Genomic DNA, 19,137 nt, shown 5'->3' with positions numbered 1-19,137 from the left:
TGATAGGGCTGCACACTGTACAATATACAATATATAGGTATAAAATCATGGTCTCAGATGGTTATGAAACTATCCATATACTGTACCATATGGCCAGTTTAAAAGTCCTATCAGTGTTAGTATATCAGATTAGGGATGTGCATCGTACCATTATGGATACAGACAACATGGCTATAGACTATATCAAAACTCTTGTTCATGGTATGGTACAGTTGACTTCAAATCTGTACTGTATCTGTACTGCTGTCCATATACAGACAGTTTTACAGTGATGACAAATATCTAGAGTCAAGATGTGAGTGTTATATGCTTTATTAAGATCATCCGTACTTACCTCAATTGTATTAGACTATCTCTGGCCACTTTCCCAATGACTGTATTTTAATTGTATGAATACGGCCATATTTTAGGTCATCAAAAGTAGCCATGGTATGGGCCCATATCCATATTCACCGTATGTACCCACTGTAGTACAGATACAGTGCACATCTCTATATCAGATCCTTAGGTCAAGGACATCATGGATGTGCACCCTATCATTACAGATACAGCTGTAGACTAATGTATCAAAAATTCTTGTTCACTGTATGATCTGATTCGGATTATCTTTGTTTACTAGTGAATAAATTAGCGTAAAGGAAATAAAAATATTACAGCAAACCAGGATTAAACACAAGCAACAGCAAAGTTACAAACACACACAAGGCATTCTACCAACTAGACTATAGTACCATTATTGTATTAATAAATTAAACTCTATATATGTGCCCACGGGAACAAGAAAAGGCAAAAAAAATAATACCCCTCGCCATGCTGGGCACAGCAGGGTGTAGGCGTCGAGAGCAGGGTTGGGCATCGAGCCGTTAGTGGTATCAGTACCCCTGCCAACAAAATATGACATTTCGTAGGGATGGAGAGTGATATACCACTTGTGGGGGGCAAAAAAGTTGGCAGGGCAGGATCGACGGCTGTTCGACGATGATGGGGGGGGGAATGGAACAGAAATGACTTCACCACTGCATTTCCCATTGTTGAAAATGGGAGTGGTGAGGCCGTTGCCCCATGTGGAGGGCTGTGGGGGGCGATATGTTAGCCACTAACTCTAATCGACTTAGATCATACTAGGATCCCTACTCGCACTTTGGTAGGAGATACTCTAGCAAGTCAAAGGCGATGAAAGTCAATGGGACAGATAGTCACGAAGAACGGAGTTCGATGTTAGGTAGATTAAACCTTAGCCGAAGCTGGGGTTTAGACCAGCTGAGGCTCTACTTAAATACACGTTGGTAAACTAAAAATAGTACTGTGAGAATGCATCTGTCATGATCGCATGCGAGTAATCAGGCTGAGTAATACGAAGGAAAAAGAAAAAGAAAAAGAAAGAAATGAATAAATCGTAACATTACCCCCTCCTTAAGACTCATTCGTCCCAAATGAGCTTATAGACTCCTCCCCATCGGTTTCGTATAATTCAACGTCGGAGATGCGTTCATCATCATCCCAGTTCTCCATGACTTTTTGGAGGAGTTTGACATCACTTTCATTGTCGGATGGAGGATCGAGCAGCACTGGGGGATTTTTGTATGGTCGATCTTCCCGGCGCGAAGCTTCGATCTCGAGTTTTCGCCTCTTCAAATAGGAATCCCACACCCGAGGATCGTAGAGTTTATGTTCTTCACGTCGTCAAGGGTATGGTTCAATGGGACCTGTCTCACTAGGGTGATTGTTGATATACTTTCTGTTTTTTTCCAAAAGGGCGTGGTCCATGGCCTCGGAGATGTCGACTATAAGCTTTTGGTTGGACGAGGTGACGGATATCACTCCTACGCTTCGGCCAGCGTCCGATCCATCTATTTCCCCCACAACGTTGAGCTCTTCAGAGTGTCTCGAAGCCGAACATTGGGAGGACGGAACGGTTACGATGTCGGTGACACACGGAGTGTCCGGTTCATGATAATAGACTGGAAGGTTCAGGGGTATCTTATTGTCCCTTCCAACTGCCTTTCCCTTCTCGTTGACTGTCCAGGATATCTTTTGGATGCGCGTCTCGTAATCGTTGACGAGTTCTTCGGCGTTGGCCATATCTGAGCGCTTGACCCATGAGTTCTCCTCCATTGGGTATCCTTTCCATTTTACCAAATACTCGGTGATGGTACGACGGGTTCGTCCCCGGCCAATGATGTGATTCCTCTCTCCTACGATTTCTTCGATCTCATATTCCTCTTCGTCGTCAATGAGTTCCGGGGGTGGTCGCTCGGGATGTGGCTGATTAGGGAACTCGGGGGCTTGGTATGGGGTCAGCAGGGATTCATTAAATCAGTTATGAATCCGCCATCGAACTGGAAGTTTCAGTTCATACGCGGAGGCTCCTTTCCTTGCTAGGATGGTGAACGGTCCCACCCACCTATCTCCCAGTTTCTTGGCCGGACGGGGAAGATTTAGGTTGGTGGAATCCAGCCAAACCTTATCCCCGATCTGATATTCTCGTGCCTCTCCTTTGTGCTTGTCGTAGGCCCTTTTCATTGACTCGGCCGCTCGCTCCAGGGATTCCCGAGCCTTTTCCTGTACCTCTTGGATCCCTTGAACTAATTTGGAGGCAGCTGGCACCGCATCTCGACGCTGGGTAGCCTTGATAACTTGCCCGTCGTGTCCAAAGACGACTTTGTATGGGGAAAAGCCCGTGGCAGAGTGCTTTCGATTGTTGTGGGTGAACGCAGCGAGTGGTAACCATTCGCTCCAGTCGTCTTGGCGATAGTCGACAAACATCTTGAGGTACTTTTCGATTTCTTGGTTAACCCTCTCGGTCTGTCCGTCTGTCTGAGGATGATAAGCTGTCGAGGGGTTTCTGGTGACTTGAAGAAGGGCATAAAACTCCTTCATGAATTTGGACACGAAAACGGCCCCTCTGTCTGAGATAACCTTCTCTGGCATTACGCCGTATGGTACATAGACGTAATCCCGTAGAATCTTAGCGAAACCTAGTGACGATAGCTCCTCAGTGCAGGCGATGGGAATGATGGTTTTAGAAAATTGATCAACGATAATGAGGATGGAATTGTTTCCCCTTGAATCCGGGAGTTTGGTGATCATGTCGACGGAAATATGCGTCCATGGGCGGTCTGGAACCGTATTAGGGTGAAGGGGCGCCCTCTTCGGGCGGCGATCTGCCTTGGTTCGCTGACATACTTCACATCCCCTCATGTAGGCCTCTACCTCCGAGCGCATCCGAGGCCACCAATAATCCCGCAATACCAGCTCTTTGGTCTTTTCTATCCCCGGGTGTCCCGCGGTTACATGATCGTGCTGCAGGGCTATGATCTCACCCCGTAACTGTTTATCCCTAGGCACATAAACGCGTCCGTCGTACCATAGTAACCCTTGATCTCGGGAAACCCCTTTTTCGTGATTAAGGGAGTCTGAGATGCCTCGATCCCACTTGCGGGGATCATGAGTGGCCAATTTGATCCTTTCCTGGAGCTCTTCCTCGGTGGGCATTACTAACGCTCGGAAATGTTCGGGTTTCAAAACCGTTACGTCCCTATTGTCATCCCTGCCCTGGTCATGATCCGCCCTTCTTGATAGCAGGTCCGCTTTCCGATTCTGGGCTCCGGGTTTGTGATGAAGGGTAAATTGGTACTCTGCCAATTCCGTTACCCATCGAGCCTGTCATCGGTTAAGCTTCTGAGGCTTTCGGAAGTACTGGAGGTTGGAATGGTCCGTCCAGATTTCAAAGTCTTCCTGGGCGCCCATCAGGTACTGGCGCCACTCCTCTAGCGCGATCATTATTGCCAGAAGTTCTTTGTCGTAGATCTCGTAATTGCGTTCGGTGATGGATAACGACTTGGAGAGGAAGGCGACTGGTCGCCATTTCTCCTCCTGCCATTGGGATAGTACGGCCCCGACCGCCCCTTCACTGGAGTCGGCTTCCACCCAGAATTTGCCTTCATCGAGCGGGATGGTTAGTACCACATCCTCATGGAACAGCTCTTTTAGCCTCTCAAACGCCTTCTGTTGGGCTTCTCCCCACTTCCATTCCACCTTTCCGGTCAAGGTAGTGAGCGGTTTGACGTGCTTGCTATAGTCTCGAATGAACCGTCGATAGAAATTGCAGAAACCCAAAAACGACTGCAGTTCTTGCTTCTTGGACGGAATCAGCCAGTCAAGGAGGCCTGCGATCTTTACGGGGTCCATATGAATCCTTCCTTCACTAATGAGGACGCCCAAATATTCGGTCTCTTCGACTTCGAATTCGCATTTTTCCACCTTCAGAAATAGCTTGTTGTCGCGGAGTATCTTGAGCACCTTGCATACGATGCGTCGGTGATCCTCCTTAGTTTTAGAGGCGATGAGTATATCGTCGAGATAGACCGATACTTCTCCTGCAGTTATGAGCTCCTTAAAGATGTCATTCATCATCCATTGGAACGTCGCCGGGGAATTCGTGAGTCCGAAGAACATCACCAGGGGTTCATAGAGGCCGCGGTTGGTCCTGAACGCGGCTTTCCATTCATCTCCCTGTTTTATCCTGACATTGTTGTACCCCCACCATACGTCCAACTTGGTAAAATACTTGGCCTTCTTCAGTCGATCCATGAGCTCCCTGATGAGCGGTAACGGATAACGATTTTTGATCGTCATCTCGTTAAGTTTATGATAGTCCTGAACGGGACGGAGCTTCCCGTCCTTTTTCTTGACAAAGAAAAAGGGGGAAGCCATGGGGGATTTTGAGGCTTGAATCTGGCCCGTGGAAAGGTTCTCGTCCAAGAACCGGTCTAACTCTTCTTGTTCGGCTGGGTTGAGGGGATAGACTTTGCAGTCTAGGTTGGCGTTAGCGTTGGGTACCAGCTCGATTGCATGGTCCCAGGGTTTCCATGGTGGCAACTCGTCAAAGTTTTCCTTGGCGAATACATCCTCGAACTCCCTATACTCCTTGGGCACTATTTCTTCGAAGGACTTAGTGGTCTTTCGGGCGTTGGCCTGGGCGGCTAGTTCATTGGCCTTAGTTCCCATGGCCCGCACATGAAACGCCTCCTCAAAGTCAATCACTAGGATAGTGTCTCCTTCTTCGTATTCTTCCCATCGGGACGTGGGGTCCATATCAGGGAGAGAGAAAGGGATCTTTCAACAAGTGCAGCGGGCCAGAGTGACGGCCCCAGTGTCCCAGTCAATCAACAGGTTATGCCTTTGGAGCCAGTCATGTCCAAGAAAGAGGGGAGTGGAGCCTAGATCTACTATGGCTAGTTCGATTCGTTCCACGTGATCCCCAATACGTAGCCGCACTTCGGCATACTCAGTGATGTCACCGCCTTTGTTTCGGGTGCCGTCGGCATTGTATACCGGAATGGGTCGGGCCGCCTTTTTGAGGTTAAGAGCGTGACTCTGGGCCCAGGCGCGGTCCATGGAACTGCCAGTGGCTCCGCTGTCCACCAGCGCCTTTACCGAATGCGTTTCTCGGGTATCTAGGGTCTCCAATTGCACAGTAATCGATACATTTCGCCCCTTTCTTCCTCGTATGTACATGGGGGGCTTCGTGAGATCCTCCATCCACTCCCATTTACTTCTGGCCTCCACGGCAGTTTCGGGCTGTTCCCTGAGCGCCTCCCATAGTTCCACCGTTACTTCTCCCGTGCGACGGGGGTGCACCCATCGGTTGAGGGTAGCGAAAGCGGCTGACTCATTAGTGGTGAGGCGTAATGCTTGGCGGGTCCAATGCGTCCCGAAGGATTCGTAATACGTGTCCACGACGGGTCGCTGCCCTTCGACTTTTGATAATGGTTCGGGGGTCACGGGAGACTTCCCCTTGGGTGCGACAGTCGGAATGTCGGACCGTAGGTGGGCTTCCTCATCTTCGACTTCTTCCAAGGAAACAGGGGGGTTCTTGCCTCGAGGTGGCAGTTGGTCACCGGGCCGGTCGTAAAGGCCCCTCGGTGGCACTTGGTCACCTTCCGACGAGTTGGTGGAGGAGGGCTCGCTGCCCTGTGTTCGGCCCTGGCCAAGGGTGCTTGTGCGCGGCGTTGTAACCTCCACTGTGATCCCGTACTTAACCTCATTCCTAACGCCGGCGGTACTCTTGGAAACTCGAGGCAGACACACACATATTGGCTCGTCGAGGGGGTCGGCATCGTTTGCGGATGAGTCCACTACTAAATGTAGGTGGTCCCCTCGAGTCCTGGCCTCAGCTGCTTTTCCGCCACTGGCGGGAGGAACAACCTGTCCTACATTTGAACAGGAAGGCCCTGCCACCGGAGTCGTCAGCCGATTCTCCCTGCCGGGGCGACGACCACCACGTCTGGCATCCATCTTGTCCTGACCTGAGGCACTTGCTGGGTGCTCCAGAACTTTCCCCGTTCGGTCAGGCGGGGGTGTCAGAGGTGGACCAGCCCCTAGGGGTTCAGTGTCCATCACTGACTGCATAGGACGGCGGAAATCCCCTCCTACGCCATTGGCGTTTTGTGATTCTTTATCCTTAGTTTGTTCAACGGGTAACGCGGCGATGAGAGTGGTATATTGCTCAAACGGAGTACCTACATACGTAGTATAAGTCCGACTAGAATTACATGAGTGCGTACCAGATGAAACTAAGTCCTTTGCTGACGCCGTCGAATCGCTTACTTCGACGCCGGCTCGTCTTTTGACGACTTTTCTTCCTTTACCTCCTCGACTTTCGTATCCTCTCCCAATTCTTCCTTTTCGGCTTCAGCGAGTAGTTGGCGGAGGCGAGCGGCGTTGGGCTTTTTCTTGTGAGGTGGGAGTTTGACGGGGAGCCATTTTGCCTTATCCGTCGGGCATTTATGGTCTCGGCTCCAACCGGTATTCCCACACTTGAAGCACCGCTTGTCGGACCGGAGCTTGTCGATCTCCATCGGCTGCCCGGCTCCTCCATACGTTGTTCCTGTGGCGTCCTTCTTATCGCCACTAGGAGCGCTTCCCTTTGACTGGTTTTGGCTGCCTCGACCCGAACTGCCCTGGTTCGGGGAGGTCTTACTGGCGAGGCCTTGGGCCACGTCGTATCGGTAGTTGGCGTCGATCCTCAAGACTCGCGCCTTCCATTGTGCATAGGTTGTGGGGCGCTCGTTGTCCCCATGCATAACCGTTTTTCGCACCGTCGGCCTAATCGCCGCTTCTACTGCTTCGAACATCTGCTTCTCGTCGCTGAACTCTCCGCACTTGTGGGCCAGTCGTTCGAATTTGGCAAAAAACTCGACTGCTGACTTGAATTCCGATTGTCGGATCTTCTTCCACTCTGCCTTCCAGATTGCGAGCTCCGCTACTTCTCGGAATTCTATCGTGAGGTCATTGGAGAATTCGGCCCACGTGGGGAATCTCCAATGCCCTTGATCATCCTGATAGCGATAGTATTGGTCGCCCCACCACTCCTTGGCCTTGTCCTGGAGGTACCCTTGCGCGAACGTTATGCGGTAGGGATTTTGACCCTGATCGTTCATGGTGAAATGTAGCGGAAATACCTGGAAGTACATTTCACAGTGATGGAGGAAGCGGTTAATGTCCGTGGCTTCCCCAGTGAAGTACTCAGGTTGCGTGATCAGCTTGGGTTTCACGTCATTCCAGGGGTTGTTGTCCTTTCCCGCCGCTAGTGTCCACAGGGGTATCGGGTCCGGTGGCGAAGGTGCCCTCGGTGGTACCGGAGGGTTCGGTGGTCGTGGCAGCGACTGTAGTCGATAGTTATCCCCGGGCGGAGGGTAGTCGCCCGGATAGGCTGGTCGGCGTGGCGGTTGAGACGGCGGTAGTGGCGGGACGGTGGACTGCTTTCCCTTGTCCGAGGGTCCGGCACCTGGGTCATCCATATCGTCGTCGTCGGGTCCGGCTCCTGCCCAGAATGCTTCTGTTTCGAGCGGATTGGGCATTGGTTGAGGTCGGCGATAAGGTTTGCAACCTTGTTTTTGGGTGTCGGGATGCACCCGGTTCCAAACTACAGCGGCCTTGTGCCACGTCTCTACTTCCAGGATGTTCTTCATGAGGTAGACGTCCCCCATGGATTTCACGTATAAATAGTCTTCTCCTGCCTCGGTGAGGAGCCACTGGGAATCCTTCTCCATGTCCTCCATCATAATTTCGTATAGTCCATGCCAGGGTAAAATGTTAAAGATTGTTGGGACCGGGGCCGCACGGTCGACCAGGATCGTTCGGACCGCCCCCATTACCTCGGCCTCGAGGGAACTGTTTGGCGGCCGACTTGGCATCCTCGGCCTCCTTCCTCTCTCAGGCGAGTCTTTCGATCTCCTGGTTTCTCCTCCACCTCCCAATATCGGAGTCGGGGTCGCTGATCTCCGACTCATAGGCCTGCCAGGCTCTTCTGCGGGCCTCGAGATCTGTTCTGGCTTGCTCGGCACATCCTGTGTATTGAAGGGCGGCGGCTCGTTGCCTATTCTCAATCTCAGCACGGATGGCGTCAGGTTCGACGGGGAGGTCATAGAAGCCATTGGGCCCGAGGAGGGTGGCGATCTCAGCACGTCAAGTGCGTAGGTCTGCCGCTCTTCCTCGGTCCATTCGGGCCTCGACTTCTGGGGACTCCCGGGCATCTCGAGGGAGGTTGAGCGACTCGACGAGCATGTGATAGAGTAGCGTCCACGGACGCTGGAGGATAGGGACGGGGTCGGCGAATGCTCGACCCGCGACCGACGGAGTAAAGGGGACTGGGGCGAGGTCTCCGGCCCCGGCAATTGTTCCAAGCTCCTCAGGACTGTAGTTTGGGAACTCCTCCCAGAGCTGCTGATCCATCAGTTCAGCCCTGGCGACGGCGGGAGTGGGCGTTGAGGCCTCTGAGCGCTCAGGGATAGGGATGCCCCTCGGGGGCGACTCTCGGGCCATAGGAGCTTCTTCCCCTGGCTCGGCGTAGACCCAGCTGGTGCTGGGGTGCCAGCCGATCGGGGGTCCCCTGTCTGTCGGCCAGTTAGGAAGAACGGGTCCTGTTCCATCTGAACGGGAGGTAGTTGCAGCGGAGGCCCCAAGGGCAAGCTCTCCGGAATCACTGTCGTAGTCGTCTTCCTGGGTGACTCGGTATCTCCTGCTTTCACTTCTCCAGATGGCATCCGTCCACTTTGTTCCTGACCTTCCACTGTACTTGTCTCTGGTATAGGTTGCATCTTCCTCCTCATCCGGGTAGAGGTCGTCGAGTCGTGTTCTTTCCCACTCTGTGAGGTCGTCCCCTTCATACTCGGTGTCAGGGCTTTCTTCGCCCTCGTCCAGATGCCTGGTGCCTTGTCCTCTGCCTCAGTCGGCATCTGGCTCGCCTTGGACTGGAGACTGGTTGAAGAGACCTGGTACGGGCGAGTCTCCTCGGTCGAGGAGTACGCCCCGGGTATTGGTGATGTCGACTGAGTCAGCTGACTTGTCGGTAGCGCTTCTGTAGGAGTCGGTGCTCGACTCTGAGGATCGCGAGCTGTGTCGCGACGATCCGTAGAGGGACCCTCCAGGTCCCCCGGAGTTGTTGGATTCGACATCTCCTATCGTCTGCTGGGAGGCGGCGGGGATGTGTATTACCGGCGGGGGGTATGCGGGAGTGCTGGGAACGTAGTGGAATGGAAGCTGGGTTCGGACTCGCCTCTGTTGTCGAAAACAGCGGTGTAGTCGGTACAAAATAATGGACAAGAAAAAGAGTATAAAAGTCGTGAAGACGGCGGGAATGGAGTCAGACCAGGGCATTCGTGATTGGGTCTAATCTTCTCGTAGCCCAATGATCACGACTGACCATGCGGTTTGATAGATTGCGAGGATGGTAAGAACGATAAGAATGGCGATGATGAGGCTGAGGTCGGTCTCGTAATCGGTCCCGTTCATCAGCAAGATCTCGCTATCCTTGGAGGTACTCGTCAGTGTCAACAGTAAGACTGTTAACAAGGCTGCGAGTTGAAGGAGTGGTTTGAAAGGGTTCGTGGTTTCTAGAAATGGCATAAAAATCCGACCCAGAATAACAGGACTAGTCCTGCAAATAATGGGGATGGGATGTATACGCAGATAAGGAAGACTCGGAGTATGGTTATTATGACCAAACCCAGAGGATCGTTGGTTAAGAATCGCAGCACAAGGAGTGCGACGACGATGAGGATGTGGATCAGAAATATGTTGGGCAACGGTAGATGAGCTTCGGCTAAATGTTAGCCACTAACTCTAATCAACTTAGATCATACTAGGATCCCTACTCGCACTTCGGTAGGAGATACTCTAGCAAGTCAAAGGCGATGAAAGTCGATGGGACAGATAGTCACGAAGAATGGAGTTCGATGTTAGGTAGATTAAACCTTAGCCGAAGCTGGGGTTTAGACCAGCTGAGGCTCTACTTAAATACACGTTGGTAAACTAAAAATAGTACTGTGAGAATGCGTCCATCATGATCGCATGTGAGTAATCAGGCTGAGTAATACGAAGGAAAAAGAAAAAGAAAAAGAAAGAAATGAATAAATCGTAACATGATATGAGGCAGAAAGGGCGGGTGTTGGGATGGTGGGCAGGCAGATGGTGTCGACAGGGTCGGGAGAGAAAAAAACATCGGAATCATGATCTCCCACTCAATGAATGGGAGATGCATGAGTTTGGAGTTGGTAGGTGGGCAGGGTGGTGTGGTAGAGCCCGATGTTTGGCGGGGAGCGGTAGGCAACGGTGGAGGTGGTAATCGTCGTACAGCTATGATTTTTGGCGTGTTCAATGCGCACTCCAGTCGTCCATCGATGGTCCAAGGTGCACAGTAGTCGTCCTCGTCGTCGGCCGTTGGCATCTCGACTTTCCTCCTTCCATCCTGCTCAATCTCTCCTGCCCTTTCCCGCTCCCACATGCCCTGGAACGTCCTCCACAACCCACCCCTACTCTCCAGCATGGCCCTGCACCATTGTACATCCCTCCCGGTCCCTCCCATTCCCTCCCATTGTCGCCACCATCGTCCGGGTCGTCGTCGTTGTTCCCATCATGCCATTTGGGTTCATACCCCCCCTCCTACTTATAGATGATGGCCGATATTCGATTCCTAGGTTCGTTTTTACTCGTCGGTGGGTCGTCCATCCGTGTGTGGACACGATTGGCCCCGATGTTGATGTGGGGGTAACTGGCCGAGTCGGATGGGGATGGTGGGCCATATTTGCAGCACTAGGGGTGTTGTTGGGCACCGTGGTCATTGTCGATGGCTGTGGTTGTTTCATCCATCGTGTGGAGCTAGGTCTAGTGCTGCCTCGCAAGAGGGCTTATGCGCGGGGGGTGGGGAGGGTGGAACGGTCACTCTGTGTGGCTGTTGGGGCTGCCGGGTGCATAAATCGACCCTAAAAAGAAGAAGAAGAAGAAAACATATGAGAACATACCTTTTCAAGCCCACAAAAAGGCTGTTGGGGAGGCGGATGGGTGTTAGTCGTCAGCGAGGTGGTAGTTAAAGGGAAGAAAAGAAGTAACACAGCCACTCGATCACTGCTCGGTTGCTCGGACCGCAGCGATCGAGGGAGCGGAATGAGTGTTTGAGATTCATCCACAGCTCAAACCACTCACTCCGACGACTCATAGGCTATCGTAATATTCTGTAGTAAGTAGACATATAGCAAATATGTATATTTGGGTGGATCAGGATATTTATCGTATAAAGTAACAGATAAACGGTATTTCAAGAGTATCTGAAACCCATGGCCCTTCGTCGATGTACCTTACCGTCCTGCCTCATCGCCGCCTCTCTGAAACCTCGTTGAAGTCGTCTCTGTGATTACACATCCTTGTAATACAGTATGCTGAAGCCCCGCCTACTCCACCACTTAAATTCATTTCCGCAAGCTGTTGTCGGGCCTCATGAAACCCACATGTGCATTTCAGGTCTATTTACTGCATTTTTGACTCACATTTGAATCATGTAACAGTATGTTTACCTGCAGAAGATGCTACTACGCTCTTTAATGGACACTTCACACTCACAGGGCTTCCCATGGTTCTCTGTTTAAAAGGTGAGTCTTCAATCACCAGTACTTGTAATACATTCTCATTGTCCTCCATGTCCACTGAACCACAACAACACGATGTCACTCCTAGGCAAGGAACTCCCACAGAGTCTGCCTCAGATGCAGCCCCTTCCCAACCGCCGCAGGCCGTGCTCGATCTCACACAAATTCAAGAGTATTTCTCCACAAATGGCATTCTTGATGTGGTGCGTCTCCTTGAAGGCTATTGGGACCTGAGCAAGGTAATATTCATTTTCTCAGAGTACCATCCTTTAAGTGCTTACAGTCTCTTTGCAACCAGACTCTTTGTGACACCCAGCTGCAAGTCAATGCGCTCATCGATGCAAAGAGGCTCCTCGAACTGTCAGCCGCAAGCTCTACCAAGTCTAAGGGTAGAGGTTCAGATTCTGGATTAACGGCTGAGCAAGAAAAAACTATTCTCCAGTTTGGGAAGCACTGCATTGTCACTATCGACTTGTGGCCAGAAGACGCCAAAATCTTCGAGGAGAGACCATCAGCAAATGCCAGCCTCATTCTCAGCGCTGCACGATATGCGTCTGCAGAATCAGAGCAAGATGCACTCTATGCTGAAATCTACTCCGCACTCAAGGAAAATTTTCACTTCTGCTTTGCTAAGAATTACGGTCCGGCGAAGAAACTTGTATGTTCTCATTTTAGTTTCACTGCATTGCTGCTGAGATTCATTTCAAGTTCCTGAAATCCGCCTCTGATGGCCGATCCACTTTCCTCAATCACGTGAAAAACGATGCCTTCCACACTATATTCGGCATGTTGGTTCCATCCGCCAGTAATACCAATTTTGATCCTTTGACGGATCCTCATTGCCTTGACCTCCTCGGGTATAGGCCATCAAATAAGACCTACTCATCACTGCCTCCCATTCTTTGGGAAGATGGGGTGAAAGGTGACCCACGCTCTATCTTTCGAAGCACCACACTGATGAAGGTACAGTCATTGTCCCCTTCTCTCGGATTTAAATTTATATCACTCATACTAATATTATATTTCAGATTCTCTTTGTTATATTTTATGGTGGCGCCAGTCTCAAACAGAAGTCCACGAAAAAAGCTGTCAAGAGCAAGCAAACCAACACTTTTCTCTGGAAATTAACTGAAACTTCGCCAGGGACTATGGCATATGCTGCCACTGTTGTAAGTCTATTTTTAGTTGATCTCAATTACAGTATTAACGCGACTATCAGGCTCATTTTGTCCTCTCTGGTGATGAACACTTTGATAAGCATGGTGGTCGCTCAGGCATCAACTATGCTTCTGACTACTACCAATACAAGAGAACGATCATTGAGGCGATTTCGACATCTCACATGAAGCAAACCATCACAGCATATAATAGGTTTCTCTTCGATGAGAAGCCCTCGAGACTAGGTACAAACCAGCGTGGAACATCATGTGATGATGACAATGAGTTCATCGAGCTTCAGGAAGCATTTGCTGATGTATCAGATGCCGAATCAGACACTCCCATGGCTAATGATGCACCTCCTGATGCTGTGATGACTGTCACTGCCGATCCAGAGGTCCAAGAACTCATTCAAGGTGTCAAAATGGTTAATTTTCAGCTTGAAGCACCTTCCAACAAGGAACAGGAGGTACCGGAAATTCGGCGTAGTCAACGAGGCCATGTTGTTCCAAATCCCGGAGATACTGATTTGACAGTCAGTACAGAAACTGATGTTACTCAAGCAAAAGGCCGTGGGCGTGGTGCTAAGTCTCGTGGGAAGGCGGGCAGCTGTGGCCGTGGCCGTGGAACAACTCAGACACAAACCAATCAGCCTCAGCATGACACAAGGCCCACTCGTCGAGGTACATGGGCTGATACTCAGTGGCAGGTGTCACAGGTCCAGGAGGAAGCAGGAGATCTAGAAAATGACGATGTATATGGGTAGCATATTTCTTTACATGAATACAATTTTTTTTCAATGCCTCGCACTTGTGGAGTGGTAAGGAAGTTAGGCGCATGAAGTTGCTTATTCCTGTCACAAGCATGTCATGTAAACTGGGGTTGCATAAAGAAATATAGCAATATAGCTTAACTGTACTAATATCATGAACTTATGTATTATTCTTAAGGTCGCTGGTTTGATCCCTCATCTTGTAACTTTTCTCACTAGTAGCTCCAATTGATTACTTAACCTGTTAGTAACCGCATTAGCATTGTAAGCTTAGAAAGAGGACTAGAATGGTACTACTATTTTTCCAACGCTGATTTCACTTACTGGATTATTGGGAACGTTATCATGACCTTATAATCAGCCGGCTCTTATCTTTGGTCTGGTAGGTTGCTTCCTTATTACTAATCTTATCGTGGCCGATAAGATCAGATGGCAATCCTTATACAGTTTCGTATATTCTGGAACTTGTTTCTTATCGGGCTGTATCAACCCCACTGTGGCATTACAGCATTACGGTACCTTATACGTCACCATAACCTGTTTCGGACATTTCCGACACACGAAAGGATCGAGACCACATTGGCTTCATCGCCTTTGAATTGGGGAAATAATGAATGCTTAATACATTGACGATTTGTTGACAAAATCACTTGCCGAGGTCTGCCGTACATATCTCATCGAGGTATGTCATTTGAACAAGTCTGCCATATCCGGATTGCACGCCCTTTGCGGAATATTGGCTGTTAGGTGCTGAAAAAGCCTCTGACTGGACAGGCATCGGATTGGTCAAACAGTCACAAGCAGAATAATCCCGAAACGCACACCTTTCTCATGTAGCTGAGTATACCTTCAGTTCCAGCCCACAATATGTGCCAGTGACCGTTCATAGATACCCATCACAGTTATTAATAATATCTCGACGATTCTAGACAGATTTCATGGGATTCTGAATCGAAGGGTGTAGTATATGAGTCAGGTGTCTATAGACAGATGTTCAGTCCGAGAATGTATGGTGTGTGAGAAATGGGCCTATTGTCACTCGTCGTTGTACATGTATTGACCTAGGCTGTGGCGGTCAGATACATGATGTTGATAGCTTTTCTTCTCTCGCAATGGGGTGGGACTCTGGCTGGCTGGCAAGGGGAAGAATCAGTTGTTGTGTTTGAGCCATTCAAAAAGGACGTACAAAGGTCCCCGGTTATACCGCACCCATGACAGCGTTTACTCCGCATCGCTGCAAGTTATCGATACTTAATCCGGGATGAGCAACCTTGAATAGAATTGATGTTTATCAATTGCGATATCATAGTAAGCAGATAGAAGGACGTCATTCTAGTTTCTGAAACAGCCGTTAGAACCAGGCATTGGAGAGACGGCGAGCACGCACACAAGCTAGCATATCCACTAATGTGGTATCTTCTTCGCCTTTATACATGCTTAATGCATGCTATCCCAGGCAGCATCTGAAAGTCCACAGATAGGGAATTTACGAACACTTCACAAGTAGGAAGCCGACTGTAGGATAAAGCCTGAGAGCAAATGCCGAGAAAATGGCGCAATGGTGGCTCACAGCATGCTCGCCACCCTTGAGTCTAAGAAAATCTTGGACATTGTCAATACACAATCCGAGATCCATGAAAGAGAATCCATTCTGGGAGCTCACTTATATCACTCTTCAGGGTATTCTTTCTCTATAGCCTGGTGTTTTGCATCATTTTTCCGAAATGTCGAATGCCAACCGCAAAAATGAACGTTTATCATCCTCAAGAAAAGAACAGATACTTAATCGGTGCCAGCTTTGAAAGACCCTCGATAACGTCACAAGAAATGGACGATTGCTGCTGTAGCTGACATTGATGATGGAAGTACCAAATCAAGCAGGTCGCCGATCAATTCGCAGCAACACGTCTCTGACCGTGACCATCATGACCATACTAGGTACTAGCAATTCTCCCGCCATCCTCGATTTTGACAAGTAGCAAGAATAAAGGAAACAAATCTTGTCGGTATCAAGGGCTGAGCACCGAACTAGTATAGCAAGTTTTGAGAAGCTTTCACCTGGTACAAGTCCCACTGTCATGAGGGACATTGATCTAGATGATAATGAGAGAATGTAGCGGGGGAATGCAAGACGTAAACGTAGTCCGGAGATGACTTCTGCCAATGAGCTCTTTCCGGCTGTTCACAGACATGAATCAGTATGGCTTTTGCTCCATAATCAAGGAACAGCATGCTAGATCAGCCACCGGTAACTATGATCTTTGGCAATGTCGGGAACAGCCTATACGCACTGCATCGTGACAGATTAGTACTAGCAAGTGAGGGCCATCCCATACGTGTGGCAATTCCGAGTCCTATGTTTGTCAGATAGATCAATCACCTTACCCGGTGCATCGTTTGTATGTGAATATATCCGGAGTTTTGCTGTTTGGATCAAGGCGCATATCAATGATGTCGATTCCACCTTCTCGTGTTGCATGTCTCCATTGAATCATACCATCATTGAACCATACAACACGGTCGGGATCAACATACCTGGCTGTAAAATGACTGTTTCCGAAATATACAATACCCACTAGTTGATAACATGCATTTCCATCGACTATGGACGTGGGATCGGGATATGCGCGGACGGAAGGTTGCACCAGTGAGGATCACGAGAGTCGAGGGAGAAGGGCAATGGAACGCATCAACAAAAAAAAGCCATCAAGGCATGAAGGTCAATTGAGCCTTCACCCCTGGGGGTAAATACCACGATGACAAGCGAACGAGATGTCCAAAAGAATCGAAGGGAACTGCGCAACACACATGGAGAATATGCTGATTGTCATAGAATCAAAAGAAGCAAAAAAATATAATGAAAAGAACGTACATAACACAGCAAATTAATAATGACATACATGAAACGAACAAATTGAAGCACACGGATGAGCGCATGGGCAACCCAGCATGGTAATAGAGACAACAAAAACACGAAAAAGGATGTCACAACATATGCATAGAGTCAAGGGAAGCAGGTAAAACCAAGGATCAGATAGCACTGTAGGAGATTAACATGAGGTATGACAGGAGATACGATGGACAAAAGAAACGAAAACCTGATGAGAGTCAAGCCGGAAGACAACCATCGGTGCCATCAGACACAAACATCGTGACAGAGGCAGACATCGGTAGAAAATGGGGCGATATCCACATTCGGAACCTTCCCAGATGTTGATGTAGAAGACGAAAACACAGCAGACTAAAGCGGCCAAGGAAGTGGAACCATCAGGAGCATGACAAGAAGAGAAGGCGATAGAACCACCACCTTATCACCCCATAGCTGAGGCAAATGGGAAGGCGGTCATGAAGCAATTCGCACTGAGCTCAGAGAAGCTTGTTTGTTAAGACGCTTAGATACGCAGAACCAGGAAAAGGGCGAGACATAGACAAGTAGCATAATCCCACCATACGCTAGCGTGTAGGATCACGATACATATCGTACTAATCAGATTCAAAAAAAAAAAAAAAAAAATGGGGCGATAAGTAATAGAAGGAAAATAAATATAGTGGCAAACGGGTACCAAATCCACAACCTGTTTGTTGTGAAAGGATGGATTGATTCTATGACAGAGACGAAGCAAGTAAGTAACAATCGAAACAGATTGGAGAAAATGACTAACGTAGGCATGCACAGGAGACACGATCGAAGCACTCATAAACGAGAGGACGGCAAAAGACAAACTGCACCTGTCACGGGTTATGAAGGTAAGAATCAATTACGGCAAGGTAGAATCGTACTGAAGAGGCATACTAGGAACACAGCGTTATCAAATCGGCGAGCATCAATGCGTGAAGGATCATCTGAAAGACTGCAGGAGAGGGTGTGATAGAAGAAGTGGTATTCACGATGACCGGTGCAATATACACGATGGATCTACCACCTGTCACAAAGGAAACAAGGTGAGTGGACAATATGGTCCAAATGAATGTAGTATACTCACGAAAGTCATAGTCAGGATGCAAAAAGAGAAAGTGAGGTTCCTAAGCCAAACGGTACAACTCATAGGTCTCGGGAGCAAGGGGTATGACAAGGCCATATCTGCTATAAAGAGTCTGCAAATGATGGGAGAGAGAGTTCAAGGAGGGCAAGATGGAAGAATGGAAGCCGACGAAGGTAAAGGATCTGGACGTGGTGGAGCTGTCGAACTGATACTTCAGACCTTGGAACAACTCAAATGAGGAGGACATACCCTTTTCGCCTGACGTCAACTCGATGGGAATCCTAGCCAAGATAGCACAACAAAAATGGGTGCACACTGAGGACAATGAGGTGGGATACTTCAGGGGTCTGATAGACGAAGCAGGCAAGAAAAGGTAAGCGAGATCAACACATATGTGCTCAGAACGGAGCCAACCATACCTTGTGAATGCAGATACGTGACGGTGAAGCCCCAAATGCTCAGAATAGGTGATATCATGGAAGCCCAGTGCTCTATGGTGTTCATGAAGACCAACGACGGTGTCGCAAAGACCAAATTGATATTGAGAGCCATAGCGCTCGCAAACTCAGACCATTCATCAGTGAGCACTTCAACGTGTATGTCAAACGTCGCTGAAAAAGTCACAGAAGGCGAATGCGGAAAGAAGGAACATGGCTAATACACCGTCACAGTCGGTGGTGAAAATGAAGAGGAAGATAAGTTTTGAAGATGAGGAAGACGACATACAGACCACGGCAAAAAGGTTTAATAGGATGGAAATGGAGGAGGAGGAAGAGATCATGATGTTGACGTGATACACAGATATATGTATGAACGAGAAACGTGAATTCCGAATTAAGAAGAGTGCATGATGAAGAGACCGGGAGTGAAACGAGACAAGCAAGAAGGACAAGGCCGGACATAAGATCGATCAAGACAGACACATTAATTAAAGAGGATACGGAATATAAATGATGGAAAACAAATGAGAGCAGGAAGCAGGCTAGGGGAAATGCGACGTGGCACAAGAGCAAACTGCGGAGCGTGAAAAAAAATGGGAATAGCCATCCATGAATAGAATTATTCCCATGAGAGACCCACAGAGGAAGAAACAGGATGGGACGGCAAACGCTGCCATCACTGATTCCACGAATAGAATTTCCCATGGGGTTTCACGACACCATAATAACCGAGTATCCTATATTCATAGGACTCAGAATGTAAGCATATGTCGGAAGGAGGTAACGAATACGAACCCCAGGGCTTGAAGAGTTGAAGAACGCGGTACAACTCCATAACCTCCCGACATCTCCTAGCG

The 19,137-nt window shown here is 49.1% G+C and overlaps 3 protein-coding genes across 3 annotated transcripts; 2 read left to right on the top strand and 1 right to left on the bottom strand.

The window, feature by feature from the left end:
* Positions 1-9,675: 9,675 nt before the first annotated feature.
* Positions 9,676-10,831, bottom strand: EV420DRAFT_1649120 (uncharacterized protein; the record flags this gene model as incomplete). Its single annotated transcript, XM_060478261.1, has 2 exons — positions 9,676-10,102; positions 10,527-10,831. 2 exons carry the CDS (start codon positions 10,829-10,831, stop codon positions 9,676-9,678), a joined length of 732 nt encoding a protein of 243 aa, XP_060324782.1.
* A 1,146-nt stretch (positions 10,832-11,977) lies between these two features.
* Positions 11,978-13,851, top strand: EV420DRAFT_1768516 (uncharacterized protein; the record flags this gene model as incomplete). The annotated part of the gene is made up of 5 exons (XM_060480972.1): positions 11,978-12,166; positions 12,226-12,585; positions 12,636-12,890; positions 12,956-13,096; positions 13,147-13,851. 5 exons carry the CDS (start codon positions 11,978-11,980, stop codon positions 13,849-13,851), a joined length of 1,650 nt encoding a protein of 549 aa, XP_060324781.1.
* A 3,895-nt stretch (positions 13,852-17,746) lies between these two features.
* On the top strand, positions 17,747-18,634 carry EV420DRAFT_1649118 (uncharacterized protein; the record flags this gene model as incomplete). The annotated part of the gene is made up of 5 exons (XM_060478260.1): positions 17,747-17,799; positions 17,856-17,921; positions 18,058-18,213; positions 18,273-18,420; positions 18,467-18,634. 5 exons carry the CDS (start codon positions 17,747-17,749, stop codon positions 18,632-18,634), a joined length of 591 nt encoding a protein of 196 aa, XP_060324780.1.
* Between the last annotated feature and the right edge of the window lie 503 nt (positions 18,635-19,137).

The sequence above is a fragment of the Desarmillaria tabescens genome (assembly GCF_030435595.1).
Source record: "Desarmillaria tabescens strain CCBAS 213 chromosome Unknown EV420scaffold_57, whole genome shotgun sequence".
NCBI lineage: Eukaryota > Fungi > Basidiomycota > Agaricomycetes > Agaricales > Physalacriaceae > Desarmillaria > Desarmillaria tabescens.
This window is presented reverse-complemented; position numbering and strand designations above follow the sequence as displayed.